The following is a 17,998-nucleotide window of genomic DNA, read 5'->3' on the forward strand; positions in this document are numbered from 1 at the left end:
AGATGATATATAATCCCTGCCAGGACCAATTCTTCACCAAATGTTGTTTAGTTTTGCTTGAAGTTTGTATGCTCTTCTTATCAATTTCAGTGTTCTTAACCACTTTCATCATTTTTGGCATAGAATTAATTCCCACATCTCACACTGCATAACTGAACTGCACTGTTTTTTTGATCTTATAAAACAGAATTCATGAAAGATAACAGGGTGAATTGTGAAAGACGTTAGTTATGTTTTAATGAGTGTTACCTGTTACCCGCAGTTTGTCAACTCCAATAGCAATTTCATTTTCATCTGCAGAAAATAACAACTTCTTGCCATCTTCTGTTTTTACTTCAAATCTTCGGCACTGGGCCTCTACAGCATTAGACCCTGAAATAAGATCATGTACAGAAAGCACATTTAATGATTTAGATGTTCCTTTAGCCAAAATGACAAAATTAATTAAGTACATCTTGAAATATTTTACTGGATGTTTTGTTTATACCTGTGGAATATTAAAACTACTGAAAAGCTGTGATGGAATTTATGATGTCTTTTGAACACTGTTGTTTGACTTATCATCAAATATATAAGGTCAGCCATCTATCAGCATTCCATATTTTCAACATAAATGCAATGATAAATTTATTGTATAAACCTCTCAAAAATCTTATTATGAGGTGTTGATAGAGAACATCAATAAACTATTATTATAAAGATAATAGTCTAGATTAACTAACTTAAACTTTCTAAATATTGAAATGATATTGGTGAAGCAAATTACCAAACAAAGAATTCTACTGAAAAATCAATTACAATAAAGAATAAAAAATCTTAGATCAAAGGCTTTCATTAGAATTGGACAAGTCAGAAAGCAAATCTCTTTTAAAACTGAAGTTCTAGCACATATGGTGATTTTGCTTTTCAGTTACAACACATTAATTACAAAGTGATGATACAATTTAGAAACATGTAATTTCATCCAACTGCTCCTTGAATGGCTTGTTAATCTTCTATTGATTTTTCTTAGGATAAAGTAGGGCTAAGTCAACATTATCGTGGGTTTTATTTGGGAAATCTTCAGAATGAATGGGGTTTTCTAAAACTCTTGCAGTGTTTTATAGATCATAAGACATAGGACAGCATTAGACCATTTGGCCCATCAAGCCTATTCCATCATGGCTGATTTCTCAACCCCATTCTCTTGCCTTCTCCCTATAACCTTTGATGCCCTGAATATCAACATCCACTTTAAATATATCCAGTGACTTGGCCTCCACAGCCATTTGTGCCAATGAATTCCACAAATTCACTACCCTCTGGCTAAAAGAATTCCTCCTTATCTCTGTTTTAAATGGATTTCCTTCTATTATGAGGCTGTGCCCCCTGATCCTAAACTCCCCCATTATAGAAAAACCCTCTCCACTCCACCTTGGCTATTCACTATTCAATAGGATTCAATGAGATTCCTCCCCTCTCCCATTCCTCTAAACTTCCGAAAGAACAGGCCCGGAGCCATCAAACACTTCTTATACATTAACCCATTCATTCATAGAATCATTCTTGGGAACCTTCTCTGGACTCTCACCAATGCCAGCACAATTTTTCTTAGATAAAGGGCTCAATACTGTTCACAATAATCCAAGGGTGCTATGACCAATGACTTAGAAAACCTCAGCATTACTGTACATCCCTGCTTTTATATCCTAGTCCTCTTGAAAGGAAGTCTAACATTGCATTTGCCTTATTTACCACTGGCTCAACCTGCAAGTTAAGCTTTAGGGAATCCTGCATGAGGACTTCCAAAGTACCTTTGCACCTCTGATTTTTGAATATGTTTTTCCCAATTTAGAAAATAGCCTACACCTTTATTCAATCTTCCAAAGTCTTTCTGGAGATTCCCTGCTTCCTCAACAACATCTATCCCTCCACCTATTTTGGCATCATTTACAACTTTGACTAAAATGCCATGAATTCTGTCATCTAAATTACTAACATTTAACATGCAAAGCAGTAGTTCCACTGCAGAACACCACTAGTCACCGGCAGCAAACCAAAACAGGCTCCTGTTTACCTCCTCCAGTCAGCCAAGGTTCTACACATGCTAGTATGCTACCTGCAATGCCATGGGCTCTTGTCTTGTTATGCAGCCTCATTTGCAGCACCTTGTCAAAGGCCTCCTGAAAACCCAAGGAAATTGATTCTCCTTTGTCTATATTACCTGTTATTTCCTCAAGAAATTTCAATAGATATGTTAGGCAAAATTTCCCCTGCTGACTTTGGGCTATTTTATCACCTTAACACTTCATCTTTCATAATTCTGAATTCTGTTGGAATTCTTTGAAGAAATAACAAGAAGGATACACAAAGGATAATCGGTTGATGTTGTGTACTTGCATTTTCAGAAAGCCTTTGACAAGATGTCATACATGAAGCTGCTTAACAAGCTATGAGACCATGTATTACAGGAAAGATTCTCGCATGAATAAAGCAGTGGCTGGTTGTTAAGAGACTAAAAGTGGGAATAAAGGGAGCCTTATTTGATTGGTTGCTGGTGACTAGTGGTATTCCATAGAGATCTGAGATAGGACTGATTCTTTTTAGATTATGTGTCAATGATTTGGATGACGGAATTGATGGCATTATTGCAAAGTTTACAGACAGTTTGAAGATAGGTGCAGGGCAGGTAGCTTTGAGGAAGTAGAAAGGCTACAAAAGGACTTAGACGTATTAGGAGAATGGACGAAGAAACAGCAGATGGAATACACTGTTGGGAATTGTATGGTCATGCACTTTGAAATGAAAGGGCTGACTATTTTCTAAATTGATGGAAAATACAAAAAACTGAGGCACAAAACAACATGGGAGTCCTTGTGCAGGAATCCTATAAGTTAATTTGCAGTTTGAGTCTCTGGTGAGGAGGGCAAATGTAATTGGCCGAGACCCGAAACGATGACAGTGCTTCTCCCTATAGATGCTGCCTGGCCTGCTGCGTTCCACCAGCATTTTGTGTGTGTTGCTTGAATTTCCAGCATCTGCAGATTTCCTGTGAGTGCAAATGCAATGTTAGCTTTAATTTCAAGAGGACTACAATATAAAGTTTGAACTTTACAAAGCACTGGTGATCTTCATGTGTAGTATTTTGAGCAGTTCTGAGTCCATTATCTTAGAAAGAATTTTCTGAAACTGGTTCAAAGGAGGTTGACAAACATGATTCCAGGATTGAATGGCTTGTCTTATGAAGAGCATATGATGACTCTGGGCCTCTATCCACAGGAATTCAGAAGAATGAAAGGTGACTTCATTGAAACCTACTGAATGTTGAAAGGAATAGATAGACTGGATGTGGAGAGGATGTTTCCTATAGTGGAGGTGTCCAGAACTAGAGGCCACAGCGTGAAAACTGAGAGATGACCTTTTAGAACAGAGGTAAGGTGCAATTTTTTTTAACCAGAAGGTAGTGAATCTGTGAAATGCTCTACCACAGACTATGGTGGAGGCTAAGTCCATGGGTATATTTAAGATAGAAGATCATTTCTTGAAAGATCATTACTAATGCCTCCACAATCTCTTCAGCTACCTCCTTCAGAAACCAGAAACTGGGGTGCAGTCCATCTGGTCCAGGTGACTTATTTACCTTCAGACCTTTTAGCTTCCCAAGCACCTTCTACTAATAGCAGCTATACTCACTTCTGTCTATGAACACTCAAATTTCTACAGTGAAGACTGACACAAGATATCTATTAAGTTCTTCTCTCAATTCTTTATTCCCCATTACTACCTCTCTAACGTCATTTTCCTGCGGACCGATATCCACTCTTACATCTCTTTTACTCTTTTATGTACAGTACCTGAAAAACCATTTTGTATCCTCTTTTAAAAGCTTCCTAATCCACTTCCTACTGATTTTTGCTCTATTATATGCCCTCTCTCTTGCTTTTTTGCTGTCTTTGTCTTCCCTGGTCAGCCACAGTTGCATCATTTGCCCTTCAGAACACTTCATCTTTGGGATGTATCTATCCTGCACATTCTGAATTGCTCCTAGAAAGTCCAGTCATTGCTGTTCTGCTGTCATCCTTGTTAATGCTCTCTTTTAATCAACTTTGGCTGGCTCCTCTCCCATGCCTCTTTAATTCCCTTTGATCTACTGCAATACTATACAAATTACTTTTTCTTCTCCCTCTCAAATTGGATGGAGAATTCTATCATATTATGAATACTGCCAGCAAAGGGATCTGTTACCTTAAGCTCGCTAATCAAATCTGTCCATTATACAGCACCCAGCCCAGTATTGCCTTTTCCCTGGTAGGTTCGCCCACAAGATACTCTGACAAAACATCTCATAGGCACTCTACAAATTCCCTCTCTGTATTGCCATTCCGTCACCTCCTTTTAAGGATGTGATTTCACTTTTTACCAACAGAAACAATCCACCCCTTCTGCCTACTTGCTTGTCCTTTAGATACAATGTTAAGCTCCCAACTACAATCTTCTTTCAGCCACGACTCAGGATGCACACAATATCTATCATGACAATCTCTAACCCGTAGTACAAGATTATCTACTTTATTCCATATACTGCATGCATTCATTTATAACAGCTCCAGTTCTGGTAACACCATGTTACAACCCATTCCCTGACTGCAATTTTACCCAGTCATCTATGTGAGCTTACTCACAGTCTCACTATATACGACATCTACGAGTACCCAAACATCTACATCCTCAGTTCTATTATTCCATTTCCCATCCCTCTACCAAATTATTTAAACCAACCCCAACAGCTTTAGGAAACCTGCCTGCAAGGATATTTATACCCCTCTAGTTCAGGTGTAGTCCATTATTTACAATCATTTTAGACTCTGTTCTGTACATCTCACTCACAACAGATAACCATCTTGTTTATGTTGCTAGAACAATATCAGATCACTTTAACTTTGCCAGTGCTCAATATACTTGGCAGAGATCATATGCTTCCCGGATAAATCGTTAGAACTACATTTCAACAATTGATTTCACATTCCAAACGCTGTTATAAAGACTTGACATAATCGTATTCTTGTAAATAGAATTTCTTGAGAATATCCAAACTCTTCTTATAGACCATGTCATTCTATGATTTCTTAACTTTCATATCCATAAATATGTTTCATTTATGTTTTGATTTCCTGTTTCTTGTCAATTCTCTTTTTTCAAAGAGAGAGAGAACGCTTCCCACAGGTCGGGGAGAAAAGTTTTAAAAAAAGAGCGTTTCACGGGGCTTAGCTCATTAGCAGCAGACCAAGCAATTCGTAGAGAGAGCGAGCTTTCCACAAGAATGCAAGGCCAGTTTTCTGTTCTGGATGTCAGATGTGGGTTGTCCAGGAGACTTCCAGCCTCCCAGATGGCCACATCTGCGTCAGCTGCACCAAGCTGCTGCTCCTTAGAGACCCAGTTAGGAAACTGGAACTGCAGCTCGATGAGCTTTGAACGTTAAGGAGAGTAATAGATAGGACTGATAGGCAGGGAATCACCCCGGGGCCACAGGAGGCAGGTAAGTGGGTGATCGTCAGGAGAGGGAAGGGAAGGCATCAGATAGTGGAGAACACCTGGTAGTGGCTATCCCCCTTAACAATAAGTACTCCATTTTGAGTGCTGTTTGGGAGGGGGAAGCTGCAGTGGCCATGTCTCTGGCACCATGGCTCAGAAGGGTAGGGAATGGAAGAAGAGGGCAGCGGTAATATGGACTCTAGAGTTAGGGGGAACAGGTAGGTGATTCTGTGGACATGAAAAAGAAACATGGATAGTAGCTTGCCTCCCAGGTACCAGGGTTCATAATGTTTCTGAGAGCGTCCACAATATCCTGAAATGGGAGGATGAGGAGTCAGAGGTCGTGATACATATTGCTACCAACGACATAGGTATAAAAAGGGTGGAGGTCCTGAAAGCAGAATACAGGGAGTTAGGAAGGAAGCTGAGAAGCAGGACCACAAATTTAGCAATCTTTGGATCGCTGCCTGTGCCACGTGACAGTGGGTATAGGAATAGAATGAGGTGAAGGATAAATGCATAGCTTAAGGATTGCAGCAGGGAGCAGGGATTCAGATTTTTGGATCATTGGGCCTATTTTGGACAGGTGTGACCTGTATGAAAAGGTTACCCTTGAATCGGAGGGGGACCAATGCTCTGGTGGGCAGGTTTGCTAATGCTGTTGCCGAGGGTTTAAGCTAGATTTGCAGAGGGGTGGGAACTGAAGTGAAGAGGTGGAGGATAGAGAGGTTGGAGCACAAATAGAGACAGTTTGTAGGGAGTTTGTGAGGAAGGATAGGCAGGTGTTAGAGCAAAGATGCATTCAGCCTGATGGTTTGAGATGTGTCTATTTTAATGCAAGGAGTATCATAAACAAGATAGATGAACTTAGAGAGTGGATCAATATGTGGAACTGTGATGTTGTTGCCATTACAGAGACTTGGATGTCTCAGGCGCAAGAATGGCTGCTGAGTGTGCCAGGCTTTAGATGTTACAAAAAGAACAGAGAGGGAGGCAAAAGAGGTGGGAGTGTAGCATTGCTAACTAGGGATAGTGCCACGACTGCAGAAAAAAAGTAAGTCAAGGAGGGATTGTCTATTGCGTCAGTGTGGGTGGAAGTCAGAAACAGGAAAGGGGCAATACCCCTACTGGGTGTTTTTATAGACCCCCCAATAGTAACAGGGATATCAAGAAACAGACAGGGAGCCAGATTCTGGAACTATGTAATAATGATAGGGCTGATCTGATTGAAGGTTTTAACTTTCCTAATATTGTTTGGCATCTCCTTAGTGCAAGGGGTTTAGATGGGGTGGAGATTGTTAGGTGTGTTCAGGAAGGTTTCCTGACACAATATGTAGATAAGCCGACTAGAGGAGAGGATGTTCTTGATCTGGTATTGGGAAATGAATCTGGTCAGCTGTCAGATCTCTCAGTGGGAGAGCATTTTGGAGGTAGTGCCACAACTCTATCTTTTTCACCATAGTGCTGGACAGGGACAGGAGCAGACAATGTGGGAAAACATTTAATTGGGGTAGAGGGAAATATGATACTATTAGGCAGGAATTTGAAAGCATAAATTGGGAGCAGATGTTCTTAGGGAAATGCATGGCAGTAATTTGGCAAATATTCAGGGAACATTTGCATGGAGTTCTGCATAGGTATGTTCCATTGAAGCAGGGAAATAATGGTAGAGTTAACCATGGTGTGCAAAGGATGTAGAAAATCTGGTTAAGAAGAAAAGAAAAGTTTATGAAATGTTCAAGAAACTAGGTGCTATTGGAGCTCTAGAAAATTACAAGGTTGCTAGGAAGGAGCTTAAGAAAAGAATTAGGAGAGCCAGAAGGGGCCAAGAGGAGTCCTTGGTGAGCAGGATTAAAGAAAACATCCAGGAGTTCTACAAGTATGTGATGAGCAAGAGCATGATTCATGTGAGAATAGGACCAATCAGGTGTGATAGTGAAAACGTCCCATAGAGTTGGAGAAGGTGGCGGAGGTACTTAATGAATACTTTGCTTCAGTATTCACCAGGGAGAAAGACATTGGCAATTGTGAAGATGACTTACAGCAGACTGAAATGCTTGACAACATAGACATTAAGAAAAAGGATCTGCTGGAGCTTTTGAAAAGCATTAAGTTAGATAAGTCACAGGGACCGGATGAGATATACACCAGGCTACAGTGGGGAGGAGATTGCTGAGCCTCTTGCGATGATCTTGGCATCATCACGAGGGACGGGAGAAGTACTGGAGGATTGGAGGATTGAAAGATTGCAAATGGAGTAGAGATAACCCAAGAAATTGTAGACCAGTGAGTCTGAATTCAGTGGTGGGCAAGTTGTTGGAGAAGACCCTGAGAGGCAGGATTTATGAGCATTTGGAGAGATATAATCTGATTAGGAATAGTCAAAGACAGGTACTGCCTTCCGAACCAGATTGAACTCCTTGAGGAAGTAACAAAGCACACTGGTGAATGTAGATCAGTGGATGTAGTGTATATGGATTTCAGTAAAGCATTTGATAAGGTTCCCCATGCAAGGCTCCTTCAGAAAGTATGGAGGCATGGGATCCAAGGAGACCTTGCTTTGTGGATCCAGAATTGGCTTGCCCACAGAAGGCAAAGGATGGATGTAGAATATTCATATTCTGCATGGAGGTACGTGACCAGTGGTGTTCTGCAGCAATCTTTTTTTGGGACCCCTCCTCTTTGTGTTTTTTATAAAAGACCTGGATGAAGAAGAAGAGGGTGGGTTAGTAAGTTTGTTGGTGAAACAAAGGTTGGAGGTGTTGTGGATAGTCTGGCGGGTTGCCAGAGGTTACAGCAGGACCAATAGGATGCAAAACTGGGCTGAGAGAGTGGCAGATGGTCCTCAACTCAGGTAAGTGTGAAAGTGGTTCATTTTGGTAGGTCCAATTTGAAGATAGAATATAATATAAATGGTAAGATTCTTGGCAGTGTGGAGGATCTGGGAGATCTTGGGGTCCATGTCATAGAAACATAGAAAACCTACAGCACAATACAGACCCTTTGGCCCACAGTTATGCTGAACATGTCCCCACCTTAAAAATTACTAGGCTTACCTATAGCCCTCTATTTTTCTAAGCTCCATGTACCTGTCTAAAAGTCTCTTAAAAGACCTTATCATATCCACCTCCACCACTGTTGCCAGCAGCCCATTCCACGCACTCACCACTCTCTGAGTAAAAAACTTACCCCTGACATCTCCTCTGTTCCTACTCCCCAGCACCTTAAACCTGTGTCCTCGTGTGGCAACCATTTCAGCCCTGGGAAAAAGCCTTCGACTATCCACATGATCAATGCCTCTCATCAACTTATACACCTCTATCAGGTCACCTCTCATTCTCCGTCGCTCTAAAGAGAAAAGGCTGAGTTCACTTAACCTATTCTCATAAGGCATGCTCCCCAATCCAGGCAACATCCTCGTAAATCTCCTCTGCACCCTTTCTATGGCTTCCACATCCTTCCTGTAGAGAGGAAACTAGAACTGAGCACAGTACCTCAAGTGGGGTCTGACCAGGGTCCTATATAGCTGCAACATTACCTCTTGGCTCCTAAATTCAATTCCACGATTGATGAAGGCAATACACCGTACGCCTTCTTAACCACAGAGTCAACCTGCGCAGCTGCTTTGAGTGTCCTATGGTCTTGGACCCCAAGATCCCTCTGATCCTCCACACTGCCAAGAGTCTTACCATTAATACTATATTCTGCCCCATCATATTTGACCTTCCAAAATGAACCACTTCACACTTATCTGGGTTGGACTCCATCTACCAATTCTCAGCCTAGTTTTGCATCCTATTAATGTCCCACTGTAACCACTGACAGCCCTCCACACCATCCACAACACCCCCAACCTTTGTGTCATCAGCAAACTTACTAACCCATCCCTCCACTTCCTCATCCAGGTTGTCCACAAAGCAATGTCCCCTTGGATTCCATGCCTCCTTACTTTCTCAGTAAGCCTTGCATAGGGTACCTTGTCAAATGCCTTGCTGAAGTCCATATACACTACATCTACTGCTCTTCCTTCATCAATGTGTTTAGTCACACCCTCAAAAAATTCAATCAGAATCGTAAGGCATGACCTGCCATTGACAAAGCCATGATGACTATTCCTAATCCTATTATACCTCTGAAATGTTCATAAATTCTGCCTCTCAGTATCTTCTCCATCAACTGAGCAACCACTGAGGTAAGACTCACTGGTCTATATTTTCCTGGGCTATTTCTACTCCCTTTCTTGAATAAAAGAACAACATCCATGACCTTACAATCTTTCAGAGCTCTCCTGTCCCCATTAATGATGTAAAGATCATCGCCAGAAGCTCAGCAATCTCCTACCTCACCTCCCACAGTAGCCTGGGGTACATCTCATCCGGTCCCGGCCACTTATCTGACTTGATGCTTTCCTAAAGCTCCAGCACATCCTCTTTCCTAATATCTACATGCTCAAGTTTTTCAGTCTGCTGCAAGTCATCACTACAATCCTTTTCCATAGTGAATACTGAAGTAAAGTATTCATTAAGTATTTCCTATTTTATCCAGTTCCATATACACTTTCCCATTGCACACTTGATAGGTCCTGTTCTTTCACATCTTATCCTCTTGCTCTTCACATACTTACAGAATGCCTTGGGGTTTTTCTTAATCCTGCCTGCCAAGGCCTTCTCATGACTCCTTCTGCCTCTCCTAATTTCCTTCTTAAGCTCCTTCCCAGTAGCCTTATAATCTTCTAGATCTCTAACATACCTAGCTCTCTGAACCTTTTGTAAGCTTTTCTTTTCTTCTTGACTAGATTTATTACAGCCTTTGTACACCACAGTTCCTGTACCCTATCATAACTTTACCATCTCACTGAAATGTACATATGCAGAACTCGACACAAATATCCCCTGAACGTTTGCCACATTTCTTTCGTACCTTTCCCTGAGAACATCTGTTTCCAATATAAACTTCCAATTTCCTGCCTGATAGCCCCATAATTCTTGTTACTCCAATTAAATGCTTTTCTAACTTGTCTGTTCCTATCTCTCCCCAAAGCTATTGTAAAGGAGATAGAATTACGATCACTATCTCCACAATGCTCTCCTACTGAGAGATCTGACTCCTGACTAGGTTCATTTCCCAATACCAAATCAAGTACAACCTCTCCTCTTGTCGGCTTATCTACATATTGTGTCAAGAAACCTTTCTGCACACACTTAACAAACACCACCCCATCTAAACCCTTTCCTCCAGGGAGATGCCAATCGATATTTGGGAAGTTAAAATCTCCCACCACGACAACTCTGTTATTATTACACCTTTCCAGGATCTGTTTCCCTCTCTGCTCCTCAATATCCCTGTTACTATTGGGCAGCCTATAAAAAGCACCCAGTAGAGTTATTGACCCCTTCCTATTCCTAGCTTCCACCCACTGAGATTCCGTAGACAACCCCTCCATGGTGCCCACCTTTTCTGCAGCCGTGACACTATCTCTGATCAACAGTGCCACGCCCCCACCTCTTTTGCCTCCCTCCCTGTCCTTTCTGAAACATCTAAAACCCGGCACTGTAAGTAACCATTCCTGTCCTTGAGCCATCCAAGTCTCTGAAATGGCCACCACACCATAGCCCCAAGTACTGATCCATGTTCTAAGCTCATCTGCTTTGTTCACAACACTTCTTGCGTTAAAATAGACACACCTCAAACTTTCGATCTGAGTGTGTCACTTCTCTATCACCTGCCTATCCTCCCTCTTACACTGTCTACAAGCTTTCTCTATTTGTGAGCTAATGTCCTCTTTCCCAGTCTCTTCAGTCCTGTTCCAAACCCCCACCCCCCCAACAATTCTGGTTTATACCCTCCCCAGCAGCCTCAATAAACCTTCCCGCCAGGATATTGGTCCCCCTGAGATTCACGTGCAACTTGTCCTTTTTGTACCGGTCACACCTGCCCCAAAAGAGGTCCCAATGATCCAGAAATCTGAATCCCTGCCCCCTGCTCCAATCCCTCAGCCACACATTTATCCTCCACCTCATTGTATTCCTATTCTCACTGTGGCGTGGCACAGGCAGTAATCCCAAGATTACTACCTTTGCGGTCCTGCTTCTGAACTTCCTTCCTAACTCCCTGCAGTCTTTTTTCAGGACCTTTTCCCTTTTCCTACCTATGTCAATGGTACCAATATGTACCACGATCTCTGGCTGTTCTACCTCCCACTGCAGGATATCTTGGACCCGATCTGTAACATCCCAGACCCTGGCACCTGGGAGGCAAGCTACCATATGAGTTTCTTTCCTGTGTCCACAGACGTCTTTCCTGACCCTCTAACTATAGAGTCCCCTGTCACTACTGCCTTCCTCTTACTTTCCTTACGCTTTGGAGCCACAGAGCCAGACTCTGTGCCAGAGGCACAGCCATTGTTGCTTCCCCAATGTAGGCTGTCCCCCCCCCCCCCCCCCCCAACATTGCTCAAACAGAACTTATTGTCAAGGGGTACTGCCACAGGGGTACTCTCTAGTACCTGATTCTTCCCCTTCCCCCTCCTGACTGTGACCCACCTGTCTGTTGCCTGTGGCCCCAATGTGACCACCTGCCTATAACTCCTTTCTATCACCTTCTTGCGCTTCCTGACCAGGCAAAGGTCATCGAGCTGCATCTCCAGTCCCCTAATTCGGTCCCTTAGGAGCTGTAGCTCGACACACCTGGTGCAGATATGGCCATCCAGGATGCCGGGAGACTCCAGGACCTCCCACATCTGACACCGAGCACAGAAAACTGGCCTCACACACATACTTCTTCCTTTCTGCAAATAACACAGGTAAACTTATCTCGCCTTGTCCTGTTACCAGCTAAACTCGTTGAGCCAAAACCCTATCACTCTGCTACCTCTCACTCTGTTGCCCGCTCCGAACACTGACCGCTGAATAGGGCGGTCTGCTTTTAAAACCTTTCGCGCTCTACTGGCTGACGTCACGCTCCTACTCAGTCTTGCCTCTCTTTTACCCTGAGTAGTAAAACTGCCTTTGCTCTGGAAATCAGCCATTCACTCACAGCCTTCTTGCTCCGAGTGTCGATAGGACACTCAACGCTGCTGCGCAGGTTGACCGTGTTGTTAGGAAGATGTATGGTGTGTTGACATTCATCAACCATGCAACTGAGTTCCAGAGCCATGAGGTAATGTTACAGCTACATAAGACCTTGGGCAGACCCCACTTGGAGTGTTGTGTTCAGTTCTGGTCACCTCACTACAGGAAGGATGTGGATACTGACTATGTAAGTGATTTTTTATTGCAAAGCAAGCCTCATAATATACAAAGTAATCCTAACCACAGAGAGCTCACTTGTAAAGGAAATAATTGGTGGATTGCAGGACTCATGGCTCAAGATTGCTTCTTTTCCTTCACAGGCACTGAAATTTATCATCAACATGGCTTGCATAAGCCTTTCTAAATGTATGTTTGGATTATCTAGCCTCGATTTCAAATTCCCAGCTGGGATATGATTGTAATCAAGAATAGTGCAGTTCACAGTTGTCAGTGCAGTAATACTGCATAACGAATGATGGGCATGGATTCAACATGTTAAAGTACCTTCTTTCTACTTTAAATTGATAGATGAAGGTGAAAATTGTTTGGTATCTTGATCACAGTTAAGTGCAGATATTTGCTAGATTACTTAAACCTGAAATCAAAATGTAGCGTTAAATTTTATGATTGTTCAATGTTTGTTCATCATACATTCTTTATTTTCCTTTTCCTTTCCCTGAAATAACAACTCTGAAAGCCTCTATTCCTTTTACTGTTCAATTAATTTTTTAGTATTTATTTTCTCCTGGGGAATGGGAGGGAAATGGTTGTTGGCAATGTCATGTTTATTCCACGTTCACAATTACCTCGAGAACCTCATGCTTTGCCAAGTCCTCAAGCTGTGGCAACCTTGTGCAGATGGTGTTCCTACAAGTTAAATTCCAGTGGTTTTGATTACACATTGTATATTACTTATGTCAATGATATTTTATAATTATTCAGTTCTCACCATTACTTTCTGGGGTTTATAATTTGCAGTCAGAGCAAGATAATTCAACCTTGCAAGGTCAATACAGGAAAATCAATTTAATACCTAATTTTATTTGTAATTGTACACATATCTATCTGTAATCAGCTAAAATTAGCTTACATGACAAGGATATATCTCAAGTCCAGAATTAACCTGAGTAATTTAACAATTGGGAAGAAAGCTAGAAATACCCTTCTTATTTTAAATGGGAGTAAAATCATACTGCAGTCACCAGAGTACTGACATTCAAAAGTTCAATGAAGACTGTAATCTGCTAGCAAAAGCTTCCCAAAACAACATTATCAGTTTTCCTTATGTAGCATCACTTCTTTCATTTTGCCTAGACTCCCATCTGTCAATTCTTTGTCCTGCAGATGACACCTTGAGCACTAATCTTTAAAGTAATATATTAGTAACATAAGCATCACCTTCTTCAAACCAGTGAAGCGTGTTGCCAGTTTAAGAATTGATATTGAACTGATGAAATAAGAGACAGTGACTTCAGATGTTCTCTTCAAGCAGGTTAATAACATTACCCACAGGAAACATGTTCTTTACTCTGAGGGAGAAAATACATTCTCTTGTCCTATCAAAAAGTGTGCCTGGCAGGACTGAAAGGCTATTGTAAGGAATAACATTAAATGAGTATAATCTACAAGTGCCTGTACTTTGTGGAGGCCTGAAAATGCAGCAAGTCCCCATGCTACTCTGCCTGCCCCTGTGGGCTGAAGGAGAAATACAAAGAGAAGTTTTCCGTCCTTGAGTGCAGAGCTTGGTAAACTCACTGAGAGAGTATACAAGGCAAACTGTGAAATTTGGCATTGGTAGTGAGTCTTCCAATGCATCTTCACAAATGGTCTCAAAAGTTGCCTGCGATTTCTCTGCTACAATGGTCTAGTTGCATGAGAAATGTTCGGTCTAGATTCCCCATTGGATGTCTGCATCAAGCACAGAACTCTCTGCAGGAGTGCAGGAAGACTCAGATTCAGGATAAACTGTGAGATGGTGTAGAGAAGGCAGGCAAGGAATGGGATTTGATCAAAGGCTCTTTAACTAGAACAATCTTGGAGTTTATTTGCAAACAAAAACTAGTTGTTCTGCAAAAAAGAAATAAATCAAGCAGTCATTTTTCTGATTAATGAGACTGAGAATCACACCAGAGATGAATATTGAATATTCAACTATTGCAGCCATCACTTGAGGGACTTCCTGTAGAAAAGTTCGGGGTGAAATTTCCTATCAGAGACTAAGAACCATTGACATGGGTTCAGTTTGGCTGTGATCCAGATAAGGTCCATTTTTAACTGCACAGCACCATTTCTCACCATTGTAGGACTGAACTTATAGGCCCTACTGTGTAGACATTGACATGCCTCTATTTAGTCTTCAACATACTGCAACTCATGACAGAGAATTGCCGCACAATTTCAGCTCTCAGTGAAGCACTATGGAAAAGCTAAATCTTTATTCTGAGCAGCATGCAGCTGTCTGACCTTGCAGTATCATCTGTGCCAATGAATGTCACTACTAATTAAGATAGGATCCAATTAATTGGTTTAAAACTCATACAAGTATACAGCACATTGGAGATGCAAAATATTGAACATTGAAGCCTCCTTCAAGTTAAACTTTGATGAAGGCAATCTTTTAAAGCACCATCTTTAAAGTTTCCTTTCAAAGAGATGATTAAATACTGATGATAAGGATAGTGCTTTTAACCAAAATATGATTTCATGTCTGATGTAAGTTGAAAAAATTAATAACATTTTAATTATCTAAAAATGTTATTAAGAATGAAAAAAGAATCTAGTTGAAGTCTACAAATTCACAGAATATTAGGAGAATATTGATATCTTAAATTACAAAATAGAGTATTTGCTTATATAATAACCACGAATAGTTCATTTCATGTCCTGAATTCAACCTTCAAATAAGATTAAAGAAAGATTGATATAGTCAAAATGAAAACACAGTTGAATAGTTTCAAAGCATTCACCAAGGACAGCAAGACTAAAGCACATGATTGCCTATAGTTCTTGTATATGATGTATCACTTTCTTTTTTATATATTTAATTACTCTAAATTCAGCTCAGATCAACATTACCTGTGCACAAATCAGTGAAGCTAAATAGCTCAATCAAATGTACTTGATTAGTTAATTTTATTTGAATGTGCTGCTCTAAAAGTAATTACTGATTGAGTACATTTATCAGTAATCAACCAGAAAAGTGATATACTGTACTGCTGTCATTCCTGGATGAAAATATTTAACTTGCTGTGTAGACACTTGAATTGCAAATAAAAACAAACTCTCTATATAGTACCAACACATGTAGAAAAAATTCATAATAAAACAGTTAGTTAATATGCATGAAAAGAAAACAGTCTACATAAAAATGGGATCAGGAATGGATCATGTGACTCTTGCAGTCTGCTTTGCTTTCCAATAAGATTATAGTTGATTTGATCTTGGTTTCCGCTCTATTTTCCTGTCTGTTCTCCCTGACTCTGTAGTCCCTTGGAGAGCAAAAATCTGCTTATTTCATACTTGGGTATATTCACTTATTCAACTATCATAGGTTGCAGAGGAAAGAAATCGAAAAAATTCATGAGACGCCAAGGAAGAAACTCCTTTTTTCATTTTAAATGGGAGGATACTTATTCTGAAACCCTTCAGATACACGTTGCCCTCTTTAATTGACACACTTATTCTTTCAAAAGCAGTACTTATTCTTTAATAGGGTCATTTAGAAGATTTAAGTTTTGGAGCATAGAAGTGTGTGAATGTCGCGCATTCCTGTACACTAGAGGGACAGAAAAAATCTTGGAAAAGTGTGTGCTGAAGTTTCATATCAATCAAATCCTGAATTCTAAGTTCCGTTCCACTGGCCTCCACCAGCCTGTATTTCAGAAGTATAGCACAATATGCGTACACTACTATATCAACTATTTAGCCATTGGGTATATGGACAAGTGTCTACTCCTAGATCTCACAAAATTTATTTGTGACTGACATGGAAGCAATCTTCTAAATTTTGCCAGACACTTCTACTAACTGTGAATGAAACCATGGTAGACATGTACAGAGCATATTTAGATCTCTCTGTGCTTTGTTTTCACTTTCTCTCCTAAGAACATTACTTCATCCATCTCAGCAATAAACTTCCATGTGCCTGCCAATTTCACACATCTCATTGTGTTCTGAATCTACGAAATTCTAAGTACATCTAAAGCTTCAGTTTTCCTAAAAGGCTATTAATTGGTGCTTTATCACACCTCTTTAAAATTCTACTTATATTCAACAAATCTGGCTTCATTAATCTCTGTTACTTCATCTAAGAACTCAATAAAATTAGCCAGACACAATTTGGCTTTAATAAATCCCCACTGGCTGTCAGATATTAATCACTGTTCTTCCAAATGATAATTAATTTTACCTTGGATCATTGTCTCTAGAGATTTACCCAAATGCTAACAGTACACAGGCTGACCAGTAATTATTTGGTATAACCTTTTTGCAGCTTTTACAGAGGACATAATATATCATAAATAACTCCTCAGTACAATACAAACTCCTAAATACAAACACCTATGTCTAGCTCAGTGTGTAACACTATCAATCCTACAGAACATTTTCAAAGAGCTACGTCTCCGAAAGGCAGTGTCCATCATTAAGGACCCCATCACCCAGGACATGCCCTCTTCTCATTGCTACCATCAGGAAGGAGGTACAGAAGCCTGAAGGCACACACTCAGCGATTCAGGAACAGTTACTTCCCCTCTTTCATACAATTCCTAAAAGGACATTGAACCCATGAACACTACTTCATTTTTATTATTTCTGTTTTTGCACTATATTTAATTGAACTATTTAATGTACATATATATACTTATTGTGATTGATTTACTTATTTATTTATTTTTCTATATTATCATGTATTGCCTTGTACTGCTGCCACGAAGTTAAGAAATTTCACAACATATGCCAGAGATATTAAACCTGATTCTAACTTCTCTGCTGAAAGGTCTCAACCTGAAACGTTGACTGTACTGCTTTCCATAGATGCTGCCTGGCCTGCTGAGTTCCTCCAGCATTTTGTGTGTGGTGCTTGGATTTCCAGCATCTGCAGATTTTCTCTTCACTGAGTTCGCTGATACCAGCTTTGTCTCCACAATGATATGAAAGTTAGTTTTCAGAGGCTTCTCACTTTCAATTTTTTTCATTAAACAAGGACCCACCTATTCTGTATTACTTTGTTTTGCCAGTTTAAGCACGGCCAACTACATTGTAATCTTTTTTATTATCCTGCTATAGACTGCCACCCTCTTCTTCCCTGTTATAACATTTTATCATTCTTCTTCATGAACATGATGCAAATTATTCTTTTGGTGCCTCAGCATTATATTTCTTCTGTCCACTGTAGCTTTTTGGTGTTCCCATTAATA

The 17,998-nt window shown here is 40.6% G+C and overlaps 1 protein-coding gene across 2 annotated transcripts in view; it reads right to left on the bottom strand.

Annotated features, from left to right (window-relative positions):
• The window catches only part of LOC132404417 (zeta-sarcoglycan), a 452,353-nt gene that overhangs the window by 124,952 nt on the left and 309,403 nt on the right, over positions 1–17,998 (bottom strand). Inside the window, exon 4 of one of the 2 annotated variants that reach the window (XM_059988547.1) lies at positions 250–372. The exons of the other annotated variant lie outside the window; for it this stretch is intronic. Within the exon in view, the coding sequence (XP_059844530.1) occupies positions 250–372 (123 nt within the window). The remainder of the gene's footprint in view (positions 1–249; positions 373–17,998) is intronic. 2 annotated transcript variants of the gene reach the window in all.

The sequence above is a fragment of the Hypanus sabinus genome, chromosome 14 (genome assembly GCF_030144855.1).
Source record: "Hypanus sabinus isolate sHypSab1 chromosome 14, sHypSab1.hap1, whole genome shotgun sequence".
Lineage (NCBI taxonomy): Eukaryota > Metazoa > Chordata > Chondrichthyes > Myliobatiformes > Dasyatidae > Hypanus > Hypanus sabinus.